This window comes from Taudactylus pleione, unplaced genomic scaffold, assembly GCF_031769625.1.
Source record: "Taudactylus pleione unplaced genomic scaffold, aTauple2 ptg000026l, whole genome shotgun sequence".
Taxonomy (NCBI): domain Eukaryota; kingdom Metazoa; phylum Chordata; class Amphibia; order Anura; family Myobatrachidae; genus Taudactylus; species Taudactylus pleione.
In genome coordinates this window covers 7,600,933-7,621,697 of record NW_028284428.1, presented here as the reverse complement: position 1 = coordinate 7,621,697, position 20,765 = coordinate 7,600,933, and the positions used below count along the sequence as shown (strand labels likewise).

Here is a 20,765-nt window from a genome sequence, read left to right as displayed (position 1 = left end):
TGGCTAGGAATACAACAGTTCTTCAAAATTGCTAGGATTGTTTTGTTCTGTGTTCTAAATGAAATAAATGTATGCAGTGAGAAGGATGTTGGTAGCCAGTGAGATTGTTTTGGTGATCAAATGGGAAGATTGTGGGCACTGAGTTGGGATGTTGGAGCCAAATAACTGCTCAAACCTCAGTTGCATAGACTGCATGTGTGTATTCCAATGAGCACACAATTTTGTGAATTAGCAGCTCCACCATTTTGTGAGTGACAGCAATCTCATTCTGTGAAAGTGCTGAATCTGCAGTTAACCACAGGGTGTGATGGCATACCATATCTGTATTGCGCAAGGAACACGTCCATTAATGATCGCAAGCTCATTTCTTTTTTGCAGTTTGAGTGCCAGAAAATCAATAGGTTTTGTGAATTTTCAGATTATGTCTAAGCAGCCTTAATGGGACATGTGAGGTTTTTTGTCCATGGAATTTCATAGCTTTTTTAAAATGTATTAACTATCAGGGTTTAGTGCAGGTAGAAGAGGGGACACCACACATAAGGTTGGTTTGGGAGGTGCAGAGTGCAAGATAGCTGTAGGCGTGTGGGGTAGCAGCAGCAGCGGTGGTACAGAGCAGTGGCAGCGGTGCAGTGCAAAGGGGGCATCAGTGGGCGACAGAGGGCTCACTGGTAGTGTATATGCACCTAAGAAAATCAAATCAATAAGTCACAGATGCACGAATGCAGCAATGAGATCCATCTATGCATCTGTTAAAAAATTAATGTGTAAAAAAAAAGGCGTAGCCCTGCCCCCTAGAAGAAAACCAGCACTGGGCTTTGGAGCCCCAGTACTGGTTGTGGTACATACAGGGGACAAATGACGTAGGGGTCCCCTGTATGAAGCACAACCAGCACCAGGCTTTTCAGAACCAGTCTTGGTTGCCAAAATATGGTTGACAAATTATGTAGGGGTCCCCCGTATTTAGCGCAACCAGCACTGGGCTCTAAGTCTGTCCTGGTTCTGGAAATACAGGGGGGAAAAAATTCATAGGGCCCCCCTGTATTTCCCAGAACCAGCACCAGACCTTTTCTAGCAGGGGGGTGATGCCACAGCCAGGGGAGCCCTTTCAGTAAATAGCATTAAGTCACCTGTGCTCAACCATGGATATCTCTAAAACCTGAACTGTTGGGGAACCTTGATGACCGCATTTGGGAACCTCTGGTCTAAGAATTTGTTACAACGGTACATCAAGGCATCTATCACAGCACAGAAGAAAACAGTGTCAAGCGACTGAAGCCAGGACATGATAGCTTGCTGAACTTCACAGTCAGTTGCGAATGACTTTCTACCCAGGTGCTTCTTCAATGGTCAAAAGAAATGGAATTCACTCGGTGCCAGGTCAGGGCTGTAGGAAGGATGGTCCAGTACCTCTCAATTGTAGCGCCACACAATGTTGTGCATAGTACCCACTGAGATATTCAGTTCATCAGCAATATCACTAACTCAAATGCTTCTATTGCCCTGAATCAGACTTTCAAAGCGGCACAAATCTTCATCTGTGGTGGCTGTCCTTGGATAGCCGGATCACTGCACATCTTGAACATTTGTCCTGCCATTATCAGAAGCAGTGCACCAAACACAAACCTGTTTTTGTCACATGACGTTATCACAGTACACCTTGACAAGTTGGCGATGAATTTCAGCTGCCGCTGTGCCCTTTAGACACAGAAATCTGTTCATACTAAGCACCTCAATGTTTGACACTGTTTCCATCAGCCCAGACATCTTACAACTGTTGGGATAGTATAACTGATATGAGGCGCTGTCTAATGACCGTGAGGTGAAGCAGTGGTCTACCTGCTCTGGCCTGGTGGGAATTTTGCAATGAAATAGAGAACATTACACATGTGAGAGGTCTTGTTACCTTACTTATTAAACCACCCTTGTATTATGTTATCACTTTATTAAGAGACACATTTAATTCAATTATTATGTAGTTTTTCCTTTCTCTCCATCATACACATTGATACGCATGCTCTCTCTCACATGCTGACACTCACACTCTCATACACACTGACACACACTCTCTCACATACTGACACATTTCATCTCATACAAACTGACAGACTCCATCTCATACATACAGTACTAACATACACACTCCTCTCTAATATGGGATGTAGTTATGTCTCAATGCCGACATCCGAGTCCCGACAAGGGACTTAAGATAGGCGTCGAAATACCAATGCCTATCTTAATCCCGATGCCGGAACGCAAAGGACACCAGCCTGAGGTAAGTCCAGAGCGCCCTTAGCATTAGCCGCAGGGGGGGGGGGTGTTGGTTTAGGGAGCATAGCAGGTTAGGTTTTGGTGGAGAGGCTAGGGTTAGGCACCCCGGGGGGAGGTTAAGGTTAGGCCTTCCCCAGGAGGGTTAGGATTAGGTCGCGGTGAGGGGGGTTAGGGTTAGGCATTTCAGCCGCCGGGACTTCATACCCATTCCTCTAATACACACGGACACACTTCATCTTATACATACTGACATACACACTCCTCTCTCATACACACTGACACACTCCATCTCATATATACTAACATACACACTCCTCTCTCATACACACTGACACACTCCATCTCATACATACTGACACACTCCATCTCATACACACTGACACACTCCATCTCATATATACTGACATACACACTCCTCTCTCATACACACTGACACACTCCATCTCATACATACTAACATACACACTCCTCTCTCATAAACACTGACACACTCCATCTCATACATACTAACATACACACTCCTCTCTCATACACACTGACACACTCCATCTCATACATACTAACATACACACTCCTCTCTCATACACACTGACACACACACTCACATACTGACACACTCCATCTCATACACACTGACACACTCCATCTTATACATACTGACATACACACTCCTCTCTCATACACACTGACACACTCCATCTCATACATACATACTGACATACACACTCCTCTCTCATACACACTGACACACTCCATCTCATACATACTGACATACACACTCCTCTCTCATACACACTGACACACTCCATCTTATACATACTGACATACACACTCCTCTCTCATACACACTGCCACACTCCATCTCATACATACTGACATACACACTCCTCTCTCATACACACTGACACACTCCATCTCATATATACTGACATACACACTCCTCTCTCATACACACTGACACACTCCATCTCATACATACTGACATACACACTCCTCTCTCATACACACTGACACACTCCATCTTATACATACTGACATACACACTCCTCTCTCATACACACTGACACACTCCATCTCATACATACTGACATACACACTCCTCTCTCATACACACTGACACACTCCATCTTATACATACTGACATACACACTCCTCTTTCATACACACTGACACACTCCATCTCATACATACTGACATACACACTCCTCTCTCATACACACTGACACACTCCATCTCATACATACTAACATACACACTCCTCTCTCATACACACTGACACACTCCATCTCATACATACTAACATACACACTCCTCTCTCATACACACTGACACACTCCATCTCATACATACTAACATACACACTCCTCTCTCATACACACTGAGACACACTGTCACATACTGACACACTCCATCTCATTCATACTAACATACACACTCCATTCTCACACACACTGACATACTGACACTCCATCTAATACTGTACACACTGACACATACACTCCTCTCTCACGCACTGTCCCTCATAAACACTGATACACTACTCTCACACACTGATACACGCACACTCACACAGAGATAGACACACTTATACACTGACACACACACTCTCTCATACACATTGACACACTACTGTTGATATTAAAAAGAACCTCTATATACCCCTGCCTGTACCTTCTAAAATCCTTCCTATAAACCTCTAAGGATGACGTTAATTTGCGTACGCAGTCATACAATAAATAGAGACTCCAGACTCAGAACATGTGGTTCCGAAGCACAAAGTATTATTCAAGTAAAAGTACAGTGTTACATGTTACGATCTGCATACAATAAACGCAAATAAATACAATCAGAGAGAGAGAGACAGAGAGAGAGAGAGGCACACACAGAGAGAGAGGCACACACAGAGAGAGAAGCACACACACAGAGAGAGAGAGGCACACACACAGAGAGAGATAGCCACACACAGAGAGAGAGAGAGGCACACAGAGAGAGACAGGCACACAGAGAGAGAGGCACACACAGAGAGAGGCACAAACACAGAGAGAGATGCACACACAGAGAGAGAGAGAGAGGCACACAGAGAGAGAGGCACACACACAGAGAGAGAGGCACACACACAGAGAGAGAGGCACACACAGAGAGAGGGGCACACACAGAGAGAGAGAGGCACACACACAGAGGCACACACAGAGAGAGACAGAGAGAGAGACACAATTTAGGCGCAAAAGGAAATTATACAGACCCCAAGTACAGTATACATACGCAGGCGCTTCCGGACCCGGAGATAGGCATCAGCAAGAGACCCTTAGTCATACAGCGTTCAGCATGAAGACTGAAGACCAGCATTCGTGCACTCATATTTATACCCCCCCAGAATAAACAGGACAATGGGGAAGTTTCTTGCTGATGTCATTGGTTCCCAGAGGAGAAGCATATGTTACAGCACAATTAACAGGCTGGTTCAAATAGACTCTCCCTGCCTCTAACAGCTGGGGATCTTTCTAATCACGCCCTCTGTGACATCCTAACAGTTGTTCATGAAATAAAACATTTTGTTGCTTGTAGTTTCTGCGATCCATAACTTGCGAATGCACGATGCGATCTCCACACCGATAGTACTGGAATTCTGTTGAAAGAGTACACATCAGTACGGACCCAAACACTGCTTTCTTATCATGTACAGAACCTAAGTTATCAAATATCTTTATTTCACAGCATTTAAACTAACTGAACCAACTTAAATCATATACTTTAAAGCTTATTAAACCTTATGTGTGAATATGTAATGTGTGAGTATTCAGGGTTTGATATAAAGACGTATTAATGTGTGTATGAAGATGGGTGCATTTGACTCTAACATTTTAGCAGCATGACATGCTGGGCCAGATAGTTCTACATGTCTTCTGTCAGCAGGCCCCCCCAGCTTTCCTGTGTTCAAAGGATTCTCCCGGTCTCCTGTGAAAATGCAAATGTATTACCACCTCAAGCTGTGGAGTTTGGGGCCATCCTGTCTAGGATTCAGACAAATCCAATTGTGTAGATCAATGCCTGGTTTATATTACAATTGCCACAACTATACTTTATCTGCATACAGGGATTCCCAATTTGTATGTAAAAATACCCATTGTCTATTCTTATTTACTTTTACTCAGAAAGCATGTTTTTCCAGTTGCCCTTGGTAGATTAACAAAAACATTGGCATCTGTTCTTAGCACCTGAATTGTAACTTGAAATGACGCTGGTCATAAAATGGCGTCTTGCAGATTCTTGTTTCTAAAATGGAGTCTAGCTGCCATTTGCAAGATGGCGTCGCGCACGCTTCAATTTTAAACTGATCTTGTCTCAGCTAATAATCCAGTTTTGACACTACATTTCATGTATATTGACACACACTCCCACTTATCTCTTCCTACTGTTATGCCTGCAGATAGGGGTGGGTAACAACCATCGATGGTTAGCCACCAAAGGTCAATGTTATTGCTGTTGATGTCTGAGATTTGATGGTTCTTTGCCATCAATGGTAGAGCAGACAGCAATGTTTATTTGCTTTTACTCCCCCTTGGTGCAGGTAACGGAGCTTAGTCTCATTCCCTATCAGTGTTTGCCTGCTGCTTGCCATTCATTACAGCAAGGATGGCCATCAATGGATGCAGACTATCGGTGGTTCTCAAGTCGATGGCTTAATGACATTGTTGTTAATCGCCAATGGCACCATCAATGGTTAACCCACCATTTTCCTGGGCAGTGTTAATAAGGTGTGTATCTGTGCTCTGATTAATTAAATGACTCTGTGATGTCACTCGGCCAATTAGAACAAGGTAGAGGCTGCCGAATACTGTAGTTTGTCTGATCAGGAATCTCCTCAGCATTAGAGCAGGCCACAAGAGGAGGGGATGGGCATCTCTGCTGTGCCCACTAAAACACAACACCCTAGATGGCTGCCTTAAATTGTCTTATAGTAGCATTGGGCCTGACTAGTAGTTTTACTTGATCTGTATTGCCACAATTTGTCCCTGACTTTTAATTGTGGGTAAATAGGTCTATGGTTAGCCACAGGGCCGTAACTAGGGTGGTGCGGCCGGTGCACCCGCACAGAGCCCACATGCTCTGTGGGCGGAACCGGCCGCCTCCACCCGCGATCACCCCCACTTATCTGCCGCCTGCTGCAGTGTATAATAGTAGCTGTGCGCCCGGCTCCTTCTCTGCCGGATGCACCGCTACTAAGACACATTACACCGGGCAGCGCTGCAGCTGCCTGCCCATTGTGGTCCTCCCCCTCCCATTCTGTTGTAGTGTCTTCCAGGGCAGGGAGGGGTCAGATGGGGCCAACACCAGGTCATTTCTCGCTCATCTGGCCTCCTCTCTTCTTAGCAGTGGCTGTCACACATTTACAGCTGCGCTTAGGGCACTGCTCCCTGTAAGCAGCGGTGCAGGCGAGGGCCAGAGATGCCAGGCTGTTCACGGTGACTGATGGCATCGCCGCGGTGCAGCGCAGCTCATCTCTATGGTCATCAAGCATGGCCCCGCCCCCTTACCTTTCTAACTGGTGGCTTCATTCTCACAATAAATGTAGCTCTGCCAAAATGCTGTGCTGCAGCACAGGCTCTTCCTCCTCCATGGTGGCCACGCGGCGCAGGTGTAAAAGCCTGTGCTGCTTACATATGAAAACAAATGACCTGCTTACAAATGACCAAGCCAGTACAGGGCACACAGTACACATATCAGAGCATATCAAAGTGGGTTGCGCATATCAGTCCGCCACTTCCTGTTGACCTGTGCCTCGACAGACTCACTGCTATTTTACAGGAAGACAAAAAATCAGGTACCATGATGTACTGTGTGTATTGGGAGGTAATATGTGGGCACTGTGTGTACTAGAAAGTAATATGGGGGCATTATGTTTACTGGGGGGGTAATAAGGAGGCGTTGTGTGTACTGGGCATGAAATGGGGGTGCTGTGTGTACTGGGGGAAATATGTGGGCATTGTGTGTACTGGTGGGGGGTAATATGGGGGTATTGTGCATACTGGGGGCAATGTGAGGGTGCTAATGTGAATAAGGGGCAATACTTGTGGCATAATGTGAATTGGGGAACTATATTGTGACTATGCCCTTTCCCTACGAGACCACGCCCCTTTTTTGGCCCATGCGCCTGCGGCACGCACTGCCCCTTTTTATGATGAGTGGGGGGGGGGCACTAAAGCGCTTTCTGGCACAGGGCACCAAAGTTTCTAGTTACGGCTCTGGTTAGCCATTTAGGAGTCTATTAAGCAATTAACCTTCGACAAGCCTGCCTCCTTTATATACGGGCCGCCCAGGGCTGGATTAAACCCTGTGGGGGCCCATAGGCAGTCAAAATCTCAGGGCCCCCCTCGCAAATTATTTCCTAATACATTTTTTAAATTTACCAACCAACAATTTTAAAATGATTTACAAACTGACAGCTGACAGAAGATTAGCTTTTAAGAGACAAACTGTAATGTAAATCTGATGTCTATGTACTTTAAGTTGTTAATGGGTACATTACATTAATACAGTGTTTTTTTTTATAGAGTCTTTAATGTAAAGTTTTCATTTCTTTGCGTTGATTCATTTTTTCTAGCTTTTGGAAACAATTTAAGAAAGCTTGATTGTAATTTTCTTTGAAGATCAAATCAATATTATTTTGATCCGTTGTCGCGGGGCCCGTAGGCCAGTGCCTACTCTGCCTATTTGGTCATCCGGCACTGGGGCCTCCATTCAGGATTGGTTCCTCACTGTGAAGGAACCCCCAATGTCTTGATTGGGATGTCAAAGGATTATAAAAACCTATAAGCTATACATGAGCGGGGCCCTTTGTCACCTTTGTCTCATGTCTGCTACACCTTTTGTTAACCTCAGCTATACATTTTGCTTTGTGTGCGATTGTATTTCTATGACTTATAACTGGCTGGGCGGTGCTGCAGAATTTCGTGGAGCCAAGGACGTATATATAATGTGTGCAGGGCACATGGGCCCCTGGGTCCAGGGAGGCCCACACAGCACACCCTGCACCCATATTTTTAATACTTCCACGTCGACCACATCAGCGCTGTAAAATTTGCTTTGAAAATGGCCGCCTTTGCCATTTTCCCAGCGTTTTGCACATGCGCAGTAGGTAAATCGCTTGGAAAATGGCTGCCGTTCCATTTTCCCGGTGTACAGGACTAGTGCCCAGAGTCTATTGCTGCGGCGCTGTGCTCAGTGTGCTGCCGGCCGCCGAAGAGAGAGAAGGGGGTCCTGGACTAAGACTGAACATGGGCCCACTTCTCTCTTAATACGCCCCTGCGTGGAGCTTTACAAATTATGAAAACAATGGTGAAACTTATATCATACACGTGGCGAAGGACTGAAATTGATAGTGCCGGCACACATCACTGATACTTAAGCTACCCCTGGGCTTCATTTACAAAGCACACTGGATGCCCACCACAAAATTACTTTGGTTTGTACTATTATGCCTCTTTGGTCTCATATGCCTCTGATAACTAGAAATGCACCTGAATGTGCAGAGAGTTGCAATGTACAAAGGTGTAACAGAAAGTCCATCTTCCTATCACTTCTTACTCTTTTGTCAGATGTAACATACTGCTTGATTTAGCCTCATTTATATCTTAAATTAATAATGAGAGTAAAGTGACTATTTCTCTTATGTGCCACCTTTGAGTGTGCGTGTGTGTACCCTTTTATTACATTGTTCAGAGAGTGCTGAAACCTGTATCCTTGCTGAGGTGCAACATGAAGGTACAAAATTCCCGCTCACTTCCTTAGTGAAAAGGTGTGTTATGTGCATGGCCATGAAGACACGAGTCATGTCACCACATCCCCTGCTCGTGCCCTCTGACCTCCTCTCCACAAGGCCTACACTACAACAAATTAATACCTTTGGCCTGTGGAAACAGCTGTTCCTATACAAATGCAAACATCTTGCTTTCTAATTATTAGAGATTTGCGCCGACCCCGTGTTTTGGTTTTGGATCTGTATCTCCTTGTTTTGGATCTGGATTGGTTTTGCCAAAACTGCCCTTGCATGTTTTGTGTTTTGGATCTGTATTTTTTTTTAAAAATTCATAAAAATAGCTAAAATCACATAATTTGGGCCTGTTTTTGTTCCTACAGTATTATTAACCTCAATAACATTTATTTCCAGTCATCTCCAATCAATTTTGACCACCTCACAATATTGTTTTTTTTTTCATCTAGTTTAGGGCCAAAAGGTTACATCCAGCTAGCTGGCTGACTAAGCTAAGCGACAGCAGTACGCGGCACTAACATGAGGCAGTTCAGCTTCCTCCATGGATACAGTGTAGTGTCAGCAGAGCAGGGGTGCCAGCAGTGTCCTCAGTGCAGGAGTGTTGACAGTGTCGGCTGTGCGGGGATGCCTTCGTTGTGGCAGTAGCGGCAGTGCAGGGTTGCTGATGGCATCCTCAATACGTGGGGCAGTAGTGCAGGGTTGCTGGCAGTGTCCTTAGTGCAGGGTGCCAGTGGTGTTGGCAAAACGGGGGTGCTAGCGGTGTCCTCAGTGCATGTGTGCTGACAGTGTCGGCAGTGCAGGCGGTCCGGTGGTGTCCTCTGTGTGGGAGTGTCAGCCGTGTGGGGTTTCTGACGGTGCCCTCAGTACGTGGGGAGTGCGTGGGTGCTGGCAGTGTCCACAGTGCAGGATGTTGGCAAAGCTGGGGTGCCAGCGATGTCCTCAGTGTGGTGGTCCTGATGGTGTTGGCAGTGCATGGGTGCCGGTGGTGTCCTCAATGCAGGGTACCAGCAGTGTCGGCAGTGGGGGATGCTGCCAGTGGGGGTCGGCAGCGGGGGGGTGCTGGCAGTGTCAAGCAGCAGGGGATGGGCTGGCGGCATCTTCTTGACTTCCTCCTGTGCCCATATTCAATGGGCTTAACGCGGATTGGCTGAGAGCCATGACAGACGGCTCTCTCAGCCAATAAGCGTTAAGCCTGCTCGATGTAAAACCTCAAGATCCGACAGCGGGATCGCAAGGTTTTGCCTCGATAACGGATCTGGGGCAGGCAGGGAGATCCGAGCTGTGTCTCGGATCCCCTCGGTTCCCGGAGGACCGTCCCCGCTCATCTCTACTAATTATGTTGCACTTTAACTGAAATCTAAGTGCTAGTTAAGACCCATGACAGAACCAAATCTGGTTGTGTGATGTAAATGACCTCCACTTATAGTAATGGTTCCACAGCTACCACTTTCCCAACGCCTCCCATAAACTGCATAAATGAAATAAAGAGGTTAGTTACAATATACTGTAAGTTTGAGTAATGAAATGTTTTTATTGAAGAGAGCGTTCTGTATGGTTAGATTGCATTTTGGGGTTCTGCAACAAATAAATTCTCCCATACAACAGTTACTCCACATTTGCAGAAACCTAGTAAAGAATATGAATATTTTATTTGAGTTCAGAATAGTGGTATGTTCATTTTGATATTGAAGTGTAAAGAAAAGTCTGGCATTAGAGCTTGTGTCAATCATTGCAGTAAATCATTTTACATTTAAAAAATCAATATTTTCTTGACCTTTTTTGAAATGTACATGTTATCAAAAGTGGAGTGGAACAATTTATACAATGTACAAATTGTTGATTAATTGTGATTGTTCTACCTGCTCAAACAAATTTTTTCCAAAAGTGTCAAAAAGCAGAAATTGTTAGTAGAAGCAGAAATTGTTAGTAAAAAGGTGGTAAATATATTCTCTATTTTGCAAAAAAAACACACAAAAAACCTATACTTGTTAAATGTGTAGATATTTTACAGGGGTTGGGTACATACTCCCGGCGGTGACCATCCCGATGGTCACAATACTGGCAGCAGAATCCCGACAAATGTTGGTGAGTATTCTAACAGTAAACCCTAACCCTCCCCCCCTGCAGTCTAACCCTAACCGCCCCCTTTGGCAGCCTAACCCTAACCACCCCCTTTGGCAGCCTAACCCTAACCATCCGTTTGGCAGCCTAACCCTAACTGTCCCCTTTGGCAGCCTAACCCTAACCGCCCCCTTTGGCAGCCTAACCCTAACCATCCGTTTGGCAGCCTAACCCTAACCATCCCCTTTGCAGCCTAACACTAACAGTCCCCTTTGGCAGCCTAACCCTAACCATCCCCTTTGGCAGCCTAACCCTAACCATCCCCTTTGGCAGCCTAACCCTAACCATCCCCTTTGGTAGCCTAACCATAACCATCCCCTTCGGCAGCCTAACCCTCTCCTAATGCCTTACCCTAGTCCTAGTACTCACCATCTGGATTCGTCAGTGTTTTGACCCCTCGGGATTCTGCTCCTGGTATTGTGACCGTCATTCTGACTACATCCCATTTTACAGAGCATGGAGTCACTACTGGTGACAGTAAGTAAAATAAACTCAATCTGTAGTGTTTTAAAGGCATCCTGGACTCCACTAAGATGCTGGGGTGCGATTTCAATGTGGACAATACTATAGCTGGTTTGAATAGGAACCTTTATCACAAATAAATCCTTATCTCAATAAGCCAAACCTGTCCATAAAGATTCGGAGGGATTTCTCTTACTTGTAGCCTTTGAGATGTATACAAATTGTCACCAGAAAATGGTCTCTGGTGCAGTTGACAGCATCAACACATTTCTTAATGTTTTGTGACTGTCTGTCCCAGGTGATATTAGCAATCTAGGAAGAACGATGGAGACCATCTCCTTTGTAAATAAATTATCTATTTTGAAAATAAGAGATATCTTGGTTAAGTTCCCATTTTAGAGTTGAATGATGTGCATTCTTTAAACACTGTATTAAGCATAATAATAGCAACACTTAGCATTTGAAATTACATATTTCCACAAAGTATGGGAAATTACTTTGCAGTGCAATATTCATAAATTATTTATTTTTGTTTGTTGCTGGTTTTTATTTATTTTGTGATATTATTTATGAATTTTGTAGGGTTTTATTGAGCTTTTGAACCAAAGCCACAGTTACTTTATAAACTACTGTAAGATGTTCTTTATATAATATTTTTTAGTGATGTTTGTTTGCAACACCTAACTATATTAAATTATGTTTATTTTATTTTTCAGGCCAAAGAAGGAGAAGTAGCTATTATTGATAAAATTTTGGACAATCCAAATTTGACATCTAGAGACTTTCAAGACTGGAAGCAATTATATCTTGACCTTTTTTTGGACATCTGTCAGAAAAATGATGCAAAGGACTGTGAAAGTGTTTCATCTGAAGTGGATGCCCTTATTCAGTCTCTATCTCACACACACTCTTTTATTGAAACGCATGTATAATTGTTGTATTCATCTATGCCTAAAAATGGAAAAATTTCTATTTAAATTATTATATGGAAAGTATAGTAAAATATATTGTAAAATATATTTTAATGTTGCTGATCTATGTGGAGTAATCATTATATTGCTAAAATGGCAGTCTAATTTTGGCATTTGTATATTTTTTATGCTATCAGTGCTCTGCTTTGTGTTAATTTTGTGGTTAAAAAAATGAATAAATACGTATCAAATATGTTGGTCAAGCTTAGGGCTTTATATATGAAACAGACTAATTTTTCTATTGCACAGATTTTTTTCTGGGTAAGAATATAGTGTCCAGTAAAGATCAAAGTAACATTTGTTTTTTTATATCATAAATATATTCTAACAATGCCTCTAAAATATATTAAATGCTGCAGTTGTATTTTTGAGGTATTAATTTGAAATAAAATTATTTGTAAATTAGAGAATAACACTGGACGAGGAAATGTATATGGCACACTGTTTACTGTTAATATAGAGTTATTTTAATGTGAACCTGCTCTGGGAAACAGACCTATTCATATAATATTAGCCATATTACATATATATATATATAGATATATAAATATAACAGTGCCAGAACTTTTCATATTGCCAGAAATCTACCTCCCTAATATGTATCCCATCTTTTTGAAAGTGTTATCCTTATGGACAGTACTATTTAAAAGTAGATGGATTGCTATATACAGTACACCATGTGAAGTTTCTTTTAGACTAATATATCTACTGGCTTATTCTTGTACCATTTTAGTTTCTAAATATATAAATATATATTTGTTAGAAAATTTACATATGAGGAACTGTTTCTATGAAACATTATGTTCCAAAGTCTTTATCTGTTGGGTTTTTTCCTGGCTGTGATTAAACTATCACACTTATGCTTTACATACAAGACGCAATGGATTTTATTGGCTTGATTAAAATTATACATTATGATGATACACTATTTTCCAGTCCTTGCAGCAAAATACAAAATATAAAAAAATAGTTATGTAGCACTTAGCTTTTTGTACCAATCAAAGAAAATATTTTCAAAGCTTTACATGCTGAGAATGTTCAATTTTGTCAAACTTTTCAGATGGAAATTTCAACAACCATATAAAATATATCAGATAAAAAATAAGGTTCAGTACAGTCGCTTATTACACTAGTAATTATATAACTAAAAACATATTCAACAAATTAACCCTTCTAGGTGCTGTTCTAGCTTCATTTTAAAGCCTACACATCAGGAATGGTCATTGAGAAACTACGAAATAAACACTTGACCAATGTGATAGGCCCAGGTCATTAATACTAGTCTTTGACCACTTTTGAACTGAGAAAATACATTTTGTAGGCTTTGAAAAGAGCATCAAAATAAAAAAATATTGGATTGGATGCTATTTTCAGTAATTCTGTTCCCTTTCACCTCTTCTTACTCAGTGCTTGAAATTCATTGCATATATTGTATAGGCAAATTTGTGTAACAAGTTGTGTCTGGACATTTTTCATAGATTATCAACTTGTAAAACTGGACAAGAAAATCCTCATCCTTTTATTTGTGTAATATAAAGATCCCTTTTATCAATCATGAAATATAACGTGCAAACATTCATTGTTGGTAGAGTAAGATGGTATAATTGTTCCTATTGACTCTGTCCTAAGTGGATGGACTAACAAAAAAACAACCCGAAAATGTGTTAGACCTGTTATTAGCGAGGGCCTAAATGTAAGTGCAATAGCTATATGAAGAAACATTTTATCTATACAGTAGATCTACTTTCCATGAGCTTTTTGGGGAATTACAGATGAATAAATATGAATCCATCCCTAATAATTATATGATTGTAGCTATTGTATAAGAAATAGTCAGAGGAGTGTCTGCCTCTTTATAAACATTTTTTGCTAGGCTCGCAATATTGATGGCGGGTGAAACGGATGAGTTGTAAAATATGACGGCAGAATGCGCATTACATGTCTTGAGCAATGGCCACTAAATGTTGATGTGGGTCAAAAAGAGAATACAGTATCTATTATCTCACTTTCAATTACATAAATGGTTTTGCCCCTTTCACTTTACAGAGCTTTCAATGTTTAGGACTAAAAATTGCAAACCAGTCACTATAAAGTTTTAGGCTTTTGTGGACTGCCCCCCCTTTAATATGCCAGGAGCAGGCAAGATAACAAAACTATCCTCTTTTGCCCACATAATCAATGCCAGTAATGTGATGGGACAATTACAGTAGCCTGCTGGACAGACTTAATGGGGGGTACTCAATTTATCGGCATCACGTCCTCTGGGATCACAAGCTTTCCCTCACACCCCATAGAGATATGCAGAGACTTGCAATGTAAGCCCTACCATAAGTGACCTATATGTGTGCAGCTGGGCATTGCGGCGAAACCTGGCAGCACCTTATATAGAATTGAATTCCCCCCTATCTGTGAACAAATCTGTTATTTAAGATATTTTTTAAGGTGAGTTAAGCAAACAGGCTTTTCTATCTAATATATACTATATATATATATATATATATATATATGTATATATATATATATATATATATAGTATTTAACATACCCTGGGGCAGATGTATAAAGCTCTGGGAAGTGATAAAGTGGAGAGTGATAAACATCCAGCCACTGAGCTCCCAACTGTCATGTTACAGGCTGTGTTTGAAAAATGACAGATGGTAGCTGAATGGTTGGTCGTTTATCACTCTCCACTTTATCACTTCCCAGAGCTTCATACATCTGCCCCTCTATTTCATAGGTATTTTGGTTGGATTCAGACCCATTACGGCAATTTAAAATTCTAGCCTGTACAGAAAGAGTATCACTTTGCTAATAGCGGACTATACTTTTCAGTGGCAATTCTGTCCATGTGTATGCTGGTAATTGACTGTTTTTTCTTGAAAGTTGATATCCTAGATTAACCCAAGATAAGGCCTTATAAAGTATGTCCCATCTTTCCTGCAACTAACTACTTCTTTCTAGGCTAGCTAGGGTGGCGCACATGTTGGTGGGATGACAGACACTACCCTTCTCAGGGGTTAGTTGGGTAGACTGAATTCATCCCATACTAAATGCAGGCTAATGGGACCTATATATCAGCAATCAATAGGGTCAATTACCCATTTTGCAGATGATTGTGTACAAATATCTACAATGTATGGGTTTCACCGACTGCTGATTCCAACCAAAAAGTGATCGGAATCGGTAAGTCAGATTGACCAACATGTTAGATTTCACCGAACAATCAGACAATTTGCCGAACGTTACTAGTAAAGTAATGCTCCTTTCACAATTGGCAGATGTGTTATTTACTGTAAATGATCTGCAAATCATTGAAAACTATCTGTAATGTATGGGTGGATTGGAGAATCTTGAAATAAAGGAAAAAAACACAGAATCGTTTAATCGTTTTTTTCTGATGGCTGATGTATGGGCCTCATAATAATTGACTAGGTTGAGGGTATTTTCATTATTATTTTTTAATATCTCTACAAATTAAAAAGTGTTTTAATGCCAGCATTCACGCTAAACTGAACTGTTTAGTTTTAATTTACAAATCACATCATATAATGTTTCCTCTTCCTTCTGAGCATCATTAGATAGACTAGCACAATATATAGATAACATTTTTTTATTATGTTATCCATTGCATAAAACAATAAATAAATTGTTCTGATTTAATGCACCATTTTTTTCCATGCATTAACATTTTAAGTCACAAAAATGCAAAATCCTGTCTGTATAATTAAATAATGCATTGCCATTTTTTTTTTCGCAATAAAGGTGTTTATCATCCTTACACACTTGCCTGTGCAGCTGAGTGTACTTAAAATCTCCAGAGTTCAGAAATTTTCCAGTAATGATGTGTTGTAGAAAATTAGATAATGCAGTGATAATTTTTCTGTTAGCTTTGTGTTAATGCTAAATGAATATTGATGTTTTATAAAGATTGCAACTTGCACAGGAAACTAGTGGCCTTTCTTGAGTGTTTAAACAAAATGAATCATAGATATATGTAATTTCCATTGGAAACATGCTCCGGGGTACTGTTTGTATTATCTAAATGAAAATAATCTGTATAAAACAGGCATTTCCTTGCTGTATAAAAAGACATTTCACTTCTGCATGAATACAGACTTTAACATTATACTAATATCTGTTTTTGTATTTACCCAGAAAAAATGTTTATTGAAAACGTTTGTGTTTGTGTAATATGCATTAAGATCTATTGTTTTATTGGACTGAGAGGAAACAATATAAAGCTGATAAGAAAAGACTCATTATGTGCATATTTATTTCCATTCTTCATTGCCATATTTGTGTGACTGTCCTATTATTCTTAATCTAACATTATTACATTTATAATGAAGCCGCTGTCTTTAAAGAATCTCAAACATCTTTCATATGAAGATTATGATTACTACTACATGTACATTGTGTATGTCTTTGTGTTTGTGTCGATATATGTATATAATCTCCTTATAGATCAATGCAGTGAGCTCTGATATTATTGCCTATAATCAAGTATCTTTTATGCCATTACTTTTTATTAGTTAATCTCAGTGGCGTCTCTAAAGGTGATGGCCCTTGGTAGCAGCCATGTCCACGTCATCCACTGTGCCCAGAGAGGCTGTGGATTGCCCCTAAGTGATGAGAACAGGGGTGTGACATGCGTTCACATCCCCAAAATGTTACACACGAGGGGGTGTGGACACAAGGCCATGCCCTCTTGCGTGCACTAGTGAAATGTGTGTTATCAACAATAAAATACAGCCTGATGGAAATGATTCAGTATATTGGAAGTCACCTGCATTTTTTTTATCTTTTTATGGTCATAGACCTCCTCTATGACTTCAAGAGGGCAATTTAATATGGAGCCATTTGCAGATGCGCATATACATTATGGGAGTGACGTCATGATGTAACATCCGTCCCCGGCGCCCCGAGGAGCGGGCGCCGGGGACGGATGGCAGCAGGCACTGGAGCAGGGTTTAAGGTAAGTATTTTTTTTTTTTTGTATGTGTGTGCGCGGTGGGGGGGCTTACTACAGGGGTCTTACTACTGGGGGCACTATTGGGAGCACTAAAACTGGTGGCACTACAAGGGGCCCTTACTACTGGGGGCATTTCAAGGGACATTGCTACTGGGGCACTGCAAGGGCATTACTACTGGTGGCACTGCAGGGAGCATTACTATTGGGGGCACTACAAGGGCATTACTACTGGGGGCACTGCCGGGAGCATTACTACTGGGGCACTGCAGGGAGTATTACTACTGGGGCACTGCAGGGAGCTTTACTATTGGCACTACAAGGGCATTACTACTGGGGGCACTACAGGGGCCCTTACTACTGGGGGAACTGCAAGGGCAATCATCCCTTTAATTTGGGTCATGTGAATATTATTAGGGCGCTGTGTATGTGTCTGTGAGCTGGGTGCAGGGTTTGGGGGAAAACGGGCGGCATTGTGAACCTTTGCCTAGGGCGCCCTGAAACCTTCCACCTGCCCTGGTGTTACTTATTTTTCTGCACCTACCCCAATGTGGTGTTAGGTGAAATTTGCAGTCATGATGTGCTGACATTACAAGTGTTCCGATGTTGAGCCAATGGCGCATCACTTGTCATTAAATTGGATCCATAATATCATTATACTTTACAGTAGTAGGCTGCATTGTTGGGTATCATTGTTTAAACAGACAGAAATACAAAGTAGTTATTGTCAAGCCGCTAATTTGAATCCTATGTGTTTTTTTCATGAATGTACCTGGATATTGTTGACAAGAAGAAAAATACACATGGGCAAGGTATGAAACAGCAATTTTAGTAGGGAATTACTCTATTATAGCTAAGTAAATATGAATTGATTACACTGTACAGCAAATTAATACTTTTAATGTGTTTCCTTTCTAAAAATAGTCATACATTACTAATTTGAGGTCAAGAAAAACTAAAATGATTTCAGAATGTTTTTACTAGCTCTATTTTTTGAGCTACACTACTTGCACTATACTGTATGTACATTAGTAATGTAGTCAGTGAAAAGCTATTTTAAAATAATCTGATATTTTCTTGATAGAAAATAAATAACAGTTGTTTTAATTCAATCAATCACAAATAAGAACACAAAACGAAACAAACATACAGCATACGAAACAAACATACAGCATACGAAACAAACATACAGCATACGAAAGTACTATCTAATATAGTGGCCTATTCATGGGGGTGCTTTCTCTTTGCTTGTCGCTTGTACTCCTCTTCTGGGGCATCTCTTGTCACTGTCCAACAGTAGTGATTCACCTACCCTGATATCTTTGTTCCATTGCTGAAATGTCTTGGTGGAATCGCTCACTATGCTGGTCACCCAGTGCACCACAGTTATCTTTTGTGGGTAATCCCGTGAATCGCATATATTTGAATAGGGGAGGGGACAAATAACTGATTCATTTAATTGGGTCATTAGGCCCCGCCCCCTCTGTGCGGAACGCAGATTGCTGGTAAGACTCTCTCCATTCTGCCCACTTCACTAGGAATACCCCTACATCATCATAATTGGGCTATATCTCGGAACTCAGAGCTAACTGAGAGTTTTAAATGTCATATTCATTCTTTGCATGCTGAAATCAATTAGAAGTAACTATTTTCACATTGGAAACATTTTCATTGTTGTGCAGTGTTACCAGAGGCATCACCGGGTGTGGTATCAACCCCGCTGTGGCACTTACTGGCCTGTCGCATGCCAAAGGGGGTGTGGGCACGAGGCTACATCCCCTGATCATGCCATTTTGAGGGCAGGACCGCTGGTCATGTTTCTGTCTTCGTCATGCTGGGGGCTTGCCCAGCACTACGGGAGTTGCTGGAAACCCCCCAGCCTCTCTCAGCACAGTGTGGATGACGCGCATGTCATCCATCACCACTGCACCTCGAATGGTGTCAGCCAGTATGACTCACAGCCCCATAGCGACACCAGTTTTGATTACTTCATAATATCTTAAATGTCCATAAGATCTATAGAACCTGGTTGAATTCCAGATTATAGCATCCACAGATTGACAAATCGCCAGTACATATCTATACTTTTTTTGGAGAAATGTACTCCTTGGGATTGTGTATGAACTATGGAGACAACATTTTTTTTCAGAATTTTTGTTTGTCTGTTTGTTCCAGCATAACACAAAAACTACGGGATAAATTTGGATTGCGTGTTCAATATAGTATATCTTAGTCACCTAGAAAGAAACTGAGCTATGTATTATCTCAATGTGACATCAGGGAGAGGAGCAATAAAGGAAAAACCATATGCTTGACCCTCGGCGTGTAGAGTGTGCAGGCTACTCAAGCCAAAAATGACTGTGTATATAAATATATATATATACAATATATACATATATTGCACACTCTGAACACAAACAGTTATATACTGTGTGTGATAATATATATATATATATATATATATATATATGAATATATATATATGTATCTATATCTCAAAATCTATTTCACAGGAAAGTCCAATTATATATTAAGCTCCAATCAGGCACCTTATCTTGACTCATGAAGTTGCAATATACATTTCAATCCAGTAGATGGCGCACCAATGGCTTGCTCACGAGTTAGTAGACCCAAGAATCTTTTTGTGTTAATCCCTGAAGGAAAAACTGCAAATATTGTTTACAAAGACATTTTGTGATCAATGTCTTCAATATAAAATATACATCACAATATTAGCTGCCACTACTATTTTTGTAAAATTAGTTCTGCTGAGCAATAACATCCACGCGAACAAAAGCTAGTTCTGAATAAAATTAATTTAACGTTGGATGTGAATTGCTTCTACTCCATCTCACATGATAATGGTGTAACAGCAATGAGAGAGGCTTGGCATATAGATGAGATGACATTTACATTCTATTACACAGGTTCTCAAACTTGGTCCTCAGTGCCACAAACAGTGCATGTTTTCTAGGTCTCCTCACAGAATCACAAGCTCCACATGTGGATCTTTGAAAATGTGTCAGCGAGTAATGTTAATAGTACAGGGTAGTGGAATAGCAATGTTCTCCATTGTCACCAATTCATATATAGATACTTATTGTATATGCTATACTTTGCAGGATTATTTGCATTTCCACCTGATTATATCAACAACACATTTTGCATATTGTAGGTATATGTTGAGTGTTTACTTCTATTT

The 20,765-nt window shown here is 41.2% G+C and overlaps 1 protein-coding gene across 4 annotated transcripts in view; it reads left to right on the top strand.

Annotated features, from left to right (window-relative positions):
* CNKSR2 (connector enhancer of kinase suppressor of Ras 2) overlaps positions 1 to 15,120 on the top strand; it is a 431,743-nt gene extending 416,623 nt beyond the window's left edge. For 3 of the 4 annotated variants that reach the window (XM_088451603.1, XM_088451600.1, XM_088451599.1), the window contains one exon: positions 12,340 to 15,120. In XM_088451603.1, the coding sequence (XP_088307729.1) occupies positions 12,340 to 12,555 (216 nt within the window). In that variant the 3' untranslated portion in view covers positions 12,556 to 15,120. The remainder of the gene's footprint in view (positions 1 to 12,339) is intronic. The other variant, XM_088451604.1, reaches the window with a different exon arrangement.
* Positions 15,121 to 20,765: the final 5,645 nt, after the last annotated feature.